General features: G+C 34.5%; 1 protein-coding gene across 1 annotated transcript; it reads right to left on the bottom strand.

Moving 5' to 3' along the window:
• On the bottom strand, positions 1-3,686 carry LOC105178946 (uncharacterized oxidoreductase At4g09670-like). The gene is made up of 2 exons (XM_011102538.2): positions 3,098-3,686; positions 1-880 (listed from the first exon to the last, which is right to left on the bottom strand). The coding sequence occupies exons 1-2, from the start codon at positions 3,572-3,574 to the stop codon at positions 260-262; spliced, it is 1,098 nt and encodes a 365-aa protein (XP_011100840.1). The 5' UTR covers positions 3,575-3,686; the 3' UTR covers positions 1-259.

Below are 10,994 nucleotides of genomic sequence, written 5' to 3'. Positions count from 1 at the left end.
TCTTCAAAATTCAAGATTTACCAGAAAGCAGCCACTACACAACGATTTCAAATTCTTACATGTTCAATGCATTCTGGGACAGCAAATAAACATATTACTCCACCAGTGGACTGTAAATGAACGTTAAAGGTCACCTTTTCCTTTATTCTCGATTCTTACGTTCATGCATAACAAACACACAGAGCTTCACATCCTTACCAATGTGTCCTTCTCATCGTCACTGCACAAGCTCAACATGCAAGAAATACGATGTTAACTACTAATACACAACGTGGATGGGCTGAAAATCCTTGTCGATCGACGCCTTAACAGCATCCACCACCATTTGAGTTTTCCTGCTAATTGTTGGCCATTTCTTCTCAGTTTCTGAACCATGATCTGTTATCTTCCTCACTAAAGATGAGAACTCCTTCACCATACGAGCTTCCTGGGGGAGATCGGTCTTGACAAGGTGCTCAGTTGGTGAAGGCTCGATCCCAATTGATAGCTCAGCGAATTTCGTATTTGCATTCACATAAAACGGCCCTACGCTCTCTTGGAAAGGGATTACAAAGTCGTGGACACGCAAGTATCCATTAGCTCCAAGAACGCTGATTTCCATGGTTAAATTGCTCAGAAACGAACAATAGAATGTTGCGATTTTGCCATCCTCAAACTGCAAGGAAGCACCACACGACAGGATAACGCCCGCCTCATTGAATTCAGCATCCCTCAAAGCAGTCACAGTTTTTGGTAGTTGATAGTCGGCAGCCCATAAAATTGCCCGGATACAGTACCAGCCAGTGTCGCCTAACGCACCTAGCGCATCAAGGTCTGGCTTCACACGAATATCGGTTTTAAGAAAATCAGCACCAGAATTGTACGAGAAAATGCTGTGTACCTGTGAACATAAACGGAGACATCTCAGGCAACATGTGGGCAAGAAGGTGAAGAACAGATAGAAAAAGAAAAACTTAGCTACAAGTTGGAAGGCAAGTACTGGAAAGGCATTTCAGTAAGAACAAATTTACCGCACAAAAACTGTATTCATGCGCTGAGCACAATAGTTTAGTGCTCGCTGAGGACCTATACCGTCGGCCTCAAACAACAACTTGGTCAATTGATTGTTATTTGGAACTTATTGCGCACGACTGCCTAGCCGACAGAAGTCATGGCCAAAACGTTCGTCATAGCTTTTGGCCGTTATGTTTTGGCTACACCTGCATGAAACAATGGCTAACAAGTTGCGGTAGAGCCGTGATGGATAGCTACTGACTATGGCTCCTGACGTTCAACTGTGCCTTTATAACCATGCCCAAAGTGAAATCTTTTTGTAGTGAAAAGCATCACAATTTTAGATGGCTTCTAGCAAGAATCATTTCACCAATCTAATTCAGGGAAATTAAACTAAGAACAACAATTTTCAACACAACATGAAAAAGGCACAGGCAAAAATGCATTTTTTTTTTCGAAAAACTAAATAGCAAATCACCTCCTGTATTTTGGAAAATGAGGTAAATTACCCCTTATCTAAACAATTGATAGTGGGTAATTTGCTTCATTTTTTAAACACAGGTGATAATTTGCTAATTCTTTTTTCATATGAGTTTATTTGCTTATTTCACATATCATAAGACGGTAAACTGCATTTAACCCTTTTTCTTTTCCTTCTCATGAATAGGTCGTTTTGTTTTCCATTCCACCTTTTACAAGATTCATAAAATATGCACATTTAGTCCTATCGAACGACACGTTTGGTCATTTTGTTTCACCTTTTTAAAAATTACTGGAGAGAGCCACCTGACATGCAAATGGTTGTTGAATCTACACTTAATTAAGGTCCCATAAAATAAGTTCATTTTACTTGTATCAATTTTATTCTCAATTTTCAATAGTATACGGATATAATTATTGATACGTTGTATAAACATTTTCAAAAGATTAGAATACAATATGAAAAGGAAACATGTAAATATATGTGCAAATCAGCATATTGATGGCAATCACGACTAATTTCTATAGTTTAATCTAAAATGTATGAAATCATAAAATCCATCAAAAAGAGGCAATGATAAATGATTCGTCGAGATTTGTATTAGGTGATGCATTCATAAAGTAATAATCATGTTTTAGAAAACAATATCATGAAGAAACCTGTAGATATTGGCGGGATCTTGACAAAGAGTCGTAAAAATTTATGGAAGTAACTACAAGATTTTGTTAAATAGTGCATTATCCCGTATTTGACTTGAGGTTCCATAGTAACCTTGTGAGGAAATACTGTGTTAATTTGTTTTAGTTTAAGACTTAATGGACCCGTGTTATGGACGTGTACTTTCCGTTAAAAATTTAATGAATTTAAAACTTAGAACTTAAATTGTGAATTTTTTGGAGCTATAGAATGCAATGTGAATAAAAATAATGGAACCAAAATTATCAATGAAGTGATTTATGGGATCTAAAACGCAATTTTTTCTAATCTTGCTTTATCCGGTGATTATACTTTGAGTCTTTGACCAATGATTAATGCAAGTACCCTGACTTTTGGGCATGGTCGCCTATATATCGAGGTTTGTGAGTTTCAATAGAAACTCTGTTGTATATCATCATGATAATGGGTGAATTATTTATCATTTCATTGATAGATGTGGTCAATAATTTGTCATGTGATTAGAGTACAGTTTAGGGAAAGTGACCAATTACGTAATAAGTTTATCATTTTGGTTACCATACAAGGCCAATCCAATCGGACTTGCACTGGACCAACAATCAGGCGATCCTAGGTCATTAAGTTAGGCAGATTCCAACAGGCCTTGAGTCGGACCAGCCTATTTTTCTTATTAGACCAATCTGGCCTTGATCCAAATTAACTAGATATGTCGCGTTTCTTGAATGATTAAAATTAAAATAATATTCCACATGGTTTTTTAAATGTAATAAATCAAGTTGATTTTAACATTTAGGTTTTATGAAAATGTGCTCAAACTTTCTTTACTATATTTAGTTTTTCCATATTGATATAATTTGATTTGTTTTTCAATTCTAACTAGTAACCTTTACCCAATTTAGCAAAATATAATATCTACACTTTCCCAATTTAGCCATTTGGAGAGCATACCGCTTTCAGTTGCCCGAACCGTCGCTCATCGGCGAGAAAACCCTTCATCTCAGCCGTCCGGGGATGGTGCATCCACATGGTAGCGTCCATGTACTGTACCCCACTGGATTCACACGCCGCCAGGATTTCATCCAGCTCCCCCACGTTCAGCGCCACCGGCTTCTCCAGCAGAACATGCTTCTTCTTCCGAGCCGCCAGAACGGCCCAGTGGAGGTGGAGGCTCGTCGGCAGCGGAATGTAGACGGCGTCCACGTCCGGGTCCTCCAGAACGGCGTCGTAGGATCCGTACGCCTTGGCCGAGGCCGGGAAGCCGTTGTTCTTGGCGAAGGCGGCGGCTTTCTCCAGGGAGCGGCTGCCTATAGCGACGATGGTGGAGTTGGGAGAGAGGAGAATTGCTCGTGAAACCTTGCGTGCTATGTTGGCGCAGCCGATGATCCCGAAGCGCACCGCCGTAAGTGGTGGGTCAGCCGCGGCCATTTGATTTCAGTAGGTGGAGCCAGAAAGGAGAGACGGCTGCTCTTTCTAGAATATCTTATCCCGATTGAAATTTTTATTGTAACTTTTGTTATTTGTAGTAAAATTTTAATCGAAATAGAATTTATCGACTGAAAATAATTATATAGTAAGTTAAATATATTTATTGTATAATTATATATAATTTTAAAAAAAATATTACTCTAAGTATATTATACTTATTTTGTGATTGGTTTCCCACTTCACAAGTACAAGTCTCGAGTATAAAGATTACATTGTCAATTTTATCTATTAAAAATTGAATTTTCTAGTACACTTTATGTTACATCTTATAGTCCAATTCAGACACACACATACACTAGAAGAATTATAACATTTAACTACGGTTAATAATCATAGTTGATAACAAATAGTCGTAACAAATACTTATTGACCACGACCAAGCAACGGTTGTTGGACGTAGTTTTTGCGAGAATGGCTAAAACATTTGTTATGCCTAAAAGCAACAACAATTATTTTGACCGTAGCTCTTAGCCGTGAAAAATATTTTTTTTTATGGTGAAAAAATTACTTTTTAAATCAATTTTATTTAACGATAGTTAACAATAGTCATTTATTATGATTTTTTATCATAGCTACTAATATTGCATCTGATGGCAATTTTTTTTTTTAATGATGCACACACAATTTGTATAAAGATTAGATCGTTAATTTGTATATATGAAAATAGTGGAGAACACTGTACACATGTTTGGTATGTTGTAAAAATTTGTATAGGGAAAAGTATTATTTTAGTCCGTTAATAATACCTAATTTTAATTTTAGTTCGATAACTATGCTCATATTTATTTAGGTACAGTAACTTTCGAAATTGCTCACTTTTAGTCCTCTGGAAGATTTTCGGACAATTTTAACCCTATCCTTTTCAACTTTTTAAAGGCAGTTTTAGTCCATATGCACTTATTTCATAATTTTTCGTTAATGCTCGCCTAAGATGGTATCAGAACCTAGATTTATTGAATAAATATATGATTATGTTATATTTTGATATTATTTATCCACTAATGGAGGAGACTCTTGAGAAAAAATGGAATCGAACGAAAGTTCGAGTTACAATGATAACAGGGAATATTTTCAAAATTTTGGAAATACAAAAAAAAAAATTTCTCATGGAAACAAGGCGATAGAAAAAAGGTACGAATTTATGAGGGCTTAATTTATTTCGGAAGCATGTTGCGTCATTTTTAGAACATTAAAATGGACTATTAGGTTTTATTATCAAAAAAAGGCAAAATGGTCATAAAATTGGCTAAAAAACCGAATCTAAGCAAAATGGAAAGATACAGACTAAAAATAATATTGTCAAAGTTAAACAACCAAAACGATTTTAGGATATAAATAGAGGACTATTCGAATCTTTTTCCCAATTGGTATATATAGAAAGTTAAGTTTTATTTAATTTAATCTATAATTTAAGTGGGGTTTAATTAATAAATTTGTATATGTTTTTTGGGTTAATTTAAGGATGAATCACAACCTTCTTTAAAATTTGATAGAATTACGAATACTCCTCATTTTAAAAAATTATAAATACTCCATAATATTTGATGATATTATATAATTTTTAGTTGAATATTTAAAATTGTCAACTTTGTTAATACTGTATTTTCCAAAAAAACTATAATAAAAAATTCGATATCTTTGAGCTCTTAAAACTTCTCGTGATATATAGGAGTTTATAAAATATTTCAAATAAATTTATCCAAACACCCTCCGCTGATCACATCGGCGTATGACTGGTGGTTCTATAGAATGTATAATCTTTCTATAGAAATTTTATTAAATATTAAAGTTTTATTGAATTTAATGCAATTTATCATTATGTGATATTGTAAATGAACAAATAATCTCCTATAAAAAAATAATAACAATTTATCCCAATGTATTTTTAAAATAAAGTAATTTAACTCTCTATCTAAGAAAGTAAATTACTTCACTATAAAACATACCGACGGTAAAATTACTGTATTTTAAAAAATATAAAAAGAGAAATTATTATTATTTTTAAAATTATTTTATAATATTATAATAAAATTACTTGAATTTTTTTGCAAATTTTATTAGTTATATTTTTTTTGGTCAAGTTGGGACAACATATGATGTGATTGATGGTGACGTGACTGATGATTGACAGCAGCCGCAATGCCGAGATAGCGTGTGCTACTTCTCCACCACACTCTTTTTGGTTGCACCTTTGCCTGAATGTTAGGTCAGGACATACCCAACTCCTTGGACATATGTCCCTTTTACTTTTTCTTAGATCAGTAAAGCCGCCTAAAACCCCTTTGCTAATCTTATGATTTGATTTAGAGTAGAAGATAAGTCAGTCAAGGCGGTCTAGATTAGGGTGTAGGGTCAAACTTATGAATTAATTTTAAGATTAAATTCAAACTCAATCAATATTATTAGACTCGAATTTAAATTCAGATTCATTAAAAAAATCAAATCCCATCAACACCCCACGGGTCTATATACCTAATTTGAACCCAAAAAATATTTTTATTTTTCTTTGTTGTTCCATTGAATTATTATTTATCAATGGATCTAATTTCAAGTGAACAAATTTAAAAAACTCAAGACATCGTAGTATTATTTATCGTATAATATTTCATAAGATTATTTCGTAAACCGTATAATAAATGATATATTATCTAAAAAAATTCTATAAAAAAAATGTGACGTCCGTAGAATTTTTCACGTAATCGGGAGACTAATTGATAATTATTAAAAATTTAAATTTAATTAGTAAATGAATTATAAATTGAATTTGGGATATAATAAAATTTGAACGAATTAAATTGGAGTTTTTTATAATATTTGAAAGTAAATTATATTAATTAAGAAAATTAGGAAGGACGTAATGAATATTTTGGCAAAAGTTAAATTAAATTTAAAAAAAAAGAGAAAATAAAAGGGAAAAAAAAAAGGGAGGAAAGAGGGATTAGGGAGGTGGGCCATCACCCACCGCCCAACCTCTATATATAAATATGTGTGTGGAATCAAAATTTCATTCTTCAATTGCAAATTCTCTTTTCTTTTTCAGCGACACGTAGCGAGGTAAGATTTGTATTTTAATTTTTATTAATTTATATAATTCTATTATTTAATTAGTTCTTTTATTAAATATAGTTTATATTGAGCGATATACTATTTAATCAGAGTATTTTATAATGTTAGCTATTTAAATTAGTGTCGTATTAAATATCACATTTGCTATAAAAATGATATAGTTGGGTAATTCAAATATTAGATTTGTTAGATTTAATTATTATTATAGCTAATTTATACAATTCCATCAGAATGATTAACCAAATATGTACTTCTATGTATTGTTGCTTAATTAAATTGTATAGCAACGATAAATTGACAGAAAATTCATAAAAATATTCCGAAAGTTATATTTTAGAAATATTATGTTATTAATGAGGGAAAAGGAGGTTTCAGTGGTAATATAATTTACGAATGTTATTAAAAATGATATTATAAATATATAAGGGGTTTGGTTAAGTGAATTCTTATGAATTATTTGGTAAATTAAATATATTGATTCGTATAATATTCTATTATAGGACATGAGGACAAAGTAGAGGGTTGAGCAGTCCCTTGTGAATCGAAGTATTTTGGAATTTACAGTAAGTATAGCTAATTGGATTTATATATATATATATATATATATTTGTAGGGTGGATAAACCCCTTAGTGATATTTTACCAAATAGCCTAACTGAACTATTACAATGACAAAGGATGGAGTACACAACTCCTTAAAATTATAGGCCAAAAAAAAAAATAAATGAATCAAAACGAATATAAACAGATTATATTTAGATAATGAAAGTGGCTCAGAAAGAACCAGATCTATGAGAGATGGCACAAAGCTCGGTCACAAAGACTTGTACGCCCACTGTCACACCCGCGGCTACTCCACCTTAACCCTTTCACCGAAGAACACCGAGAAACAGGATCACAGAGTCTGAGGGTTTAGTTCACCAAGAACTAATGCTCGGTCACAAAGAACTTTAGAAGGCTTTTGGAGATATGTGGGAAGTGTGTATCGTATCTCTTTCGGCCGAAGTTGAAATCCCCATTTATAGAGGTTACCGGGGTCGACATGAAAGGGAAGGCTTGGTGGCTTTCCATAAGCCATCATATTGGCTTAGGAAAGCCACCTCCATCTCCGGTGAGAAGAAGGGAAGGAGGATCTCGGTTATTGGAGAAGGAGATTTGGGGGAGGGAGAGAGAAATCAGCGGCGCAGTGAAGAAGGGGGAAAAAACTGATGAGAGGTAAAAACTTAGGGTTAGGGTTTTACTTAAGTGGAGTAGCGGGTCAAGTACCGGGTGTGGACCGGGTCGGACGAGGTGGGTCTTGCCAAGCGGGTTTAGACAGTGGGCTTGGGTCATTGGGCCATACCTATCCCAACATGCTCCACCTTGGACCAATGAACCCAAAAAAGGAAACATTGCCCGGAGCTTGTAGATCTGGAAATTTTTCATCACAGCCCGGGGACCCTCCTGCGTTAACCTGCAAAACGACAAACAGCTAGAGGAGAGCAGGGTTAGTCAGGATTTAATCTAAGAATTTTTAAACATGAATTGAACTTATCTACTGGTAGGCTTTTGGTCCCCATATCAGCGGGATTATCTTCAGTCTTGATCTTTTCTAATTTTATAACATCCTTTCCCACGATGTCACGGATAAAATGAAATCTCACGTCAATATGCTTTGTGCGATCATGAAAGACGGGGTTTTTACAAAGTTGTATAGAGGACTGACTGTCCGAAAAGACAACTAATTTTTCTTTTGAAAAACCGATTTCTTTGATAAGACCATCAAGCCAAATGGCTTCTTTGAAGGCTTCGGTTGTGGCAATGTATTCTGCTTCAGTAGTTGATAAGGCAACTATGTGTTGTAGTTGTGATTTCCAACTAATGCATGCACCGCATAAAGTAAACACATAAGAAGTAGTGGACTTACGACTATCACGATCATTTGCATAATTTGAGTCCACGAATCCAACAAGTTGTGTACAATCAGAATTTCTAGAAAAGGTGATGCCAATATCAATGGTGCCACGTAAATATCTAAGCAAATGCTTCACAGCTTCCCAATGAGGTATACCAGGGTTTGACATGTATCTACTAAGACAGCTAATTGCATATGCAATATCAGGCCGAGTGCATACCATGAGATACATGATGGAACCAATAACATTTGAATAAGGGATTTTATCCATCTTGGTTTTTTCAGAATCTGTTTTGGGAGATTGTTCTTTTGAAAGCTGAAAATGTGCAGCTAGAGGTACCGAAGCAGGTTTTGCATTTTCCATGGAAAACTTTTTCAAAACAGATGAGATGTAAGACTTTTGGTTTAAGAGAATAGAAGATTTTTCTCTATTTCTAGAGATGTTCATGCCAAGAATTTGTTTTGCATTTCCGAGGTCTTTCATTTCAAAAACATGACAAAGCTGTTTTTGTAAATCATTAATGAGATGAGAATTTGGGCTAGCAATAAGCATGTCGTCTACATAAAGAACAAGAAAGATAGGTGAATCATGCACATGCTTAAAGTAGAGGCAGTGATCATAATGACTCCTATTGAATTTCAAGGAATGCATGAATGAGTCAAATTTCTTATTCCACTGTCTAGGTGATTGTTTTAAGCCATATAGCGATTTTTTCAGCAAACACACAAAATCAGGCTTGGATTTATCAATAAAACCAGCAGGTTGGCACATATAAATATTCTCATCCAAATCACCATGTAGGAAAGCAGTTTTAACATCCATTTGCTTGAGTTCCCAATTGTAGTGTGCAGTGAGAGCAAGAATAATACGCACAGTTGTAAATTTCACGACAGGAGAAAAAAATTCATTATAATCTATTCCCTCTTTTTGCGTAAATCCCTTAGCTACTAACCTAGCCTTGTATTTGATAGGGTTTTCTTGCTTGATTTTATAAATCCACTTACAATCTACTATGGAAGCATTTTTTGGTTTGGGAACTAAAACCCAAGTTTTGTTTTTCTTTAATGACTTCATTTTCTCATTCATGGCGCTAAGCCAGTGTTTGGAATTCATAGCCTCATCTATGCTAGTAGGTTCAGTCATCTCAATATTTAAGGCGGTCTCGAAATCTCTAAGTCTTGTTGGGGCCCTAATTTGTCTTCTATTTCTATCCCTAGCAAGTTGGTAGTTTTCTAATGGGTTTGGTTCAAGATTTTCTACATTTTCGGTCTCACTATCAGGTTCAATTTCTAATGTGTTCTCTAATTCTCCCTCCTGTTGGTTATCCCCTAGATTGTTCTCCACCTTATTAAACGTTTGCTCTTTTTCTAAGTTTTGGTTTTTCTCTAAGCAAGGCATTTCGTTTTCATTGAATGTTACGTCTCTACTTATTAGAACCTTAAATCCGGGTTGACTACGTACCCAAAGGCGATACCCTTTAACACCCATAGGATAACCAATAAAAACACATTTTAAGGCCCTAGGTTCTAACTTATCAACAGATTGATGTGCAAAAGCAGAACATCCAAAAACACGTAATGCAGATAAGTAAGGAATTTTACCAGTCCAAATATGTTCAGGAGTCTTACCAAGTAATGGCACAGAAGGGGACATATTTATTAAGTGAGCAGCTGTAAGGATAGCTTCACCCCAAAACGTTTTTGGTAAACCAGAACTCACAAGCAAGCATCTAACTTTATCAAGTAAAGTGCGATTCATTCTTTCAGCAATACCATTTTGTTGGGGGGTATAGGGGTTGGTTTTATGCCTTCTTATGCCATGTTTATCACACATTTCAGAAAAATTTTGATTACAAAATTCCAAACCATTATCAGTACGAAGAGATTTCAATCTTTTTCCAGTTTGATTTTCAACTAAAACTCTCCATTTTTCGAACTTTTCAAACACCTCAGATTTGTGCTTCATTAAGAAGACGAAAACTTTTCTAGAAAAATTATCAATGATAGATAAAAAATATCGATTACCACCATGAGTAGGCACATTCGAAGGTCCCCAAACATCAGCATGCACATAATCAAGGATGCAAGTAGACATGGAGGGACTTGGGGAGGGTGAAGCAGGGAAATGCACTTTATGATGTTTACCAAGTATACAATCATCACAGAAGTCCAGTTTTTCAATGTTCGTATTCAAAATACCATCCTTTTTCAAAAAATCAAGACCTTTTTGACTAATATGACCAAGTCTCTTATGCCATAAAGTAGTGGAATCATTTTCAGAAACAGTTGCAGCAAGATAGTCATAAGAAACAGTGCATATATAAAGATTACGCTTGCGTTCAGCTTTAAAAACAACTAATGATCCCTTCATGATTTTCATGAGGCCTTTGCCCCATCTACC

This window comes from Sesamum indicum, linkage group LG2, assembly GCF_000512975.1.
Source record: "Sesamum indicum cultivar Zhongzhi No. 13 linkage group LG2, S_indicum_v1.0, whole genome shotgun sequence".
Classification (NCBI taxonomy): domain Eukaryota; kingdom Viridiplantae; phylum Streptophyta; class Magnoliopsida; order Lamiales; family Pedaliaceae; genus Sesamum; species Sesamum indicum.
The sequence above is the reverse complement of the archived record's forward strand: the minus strand, read 5'-3'. Positions and strand labels throughout refer to the sequence as shown.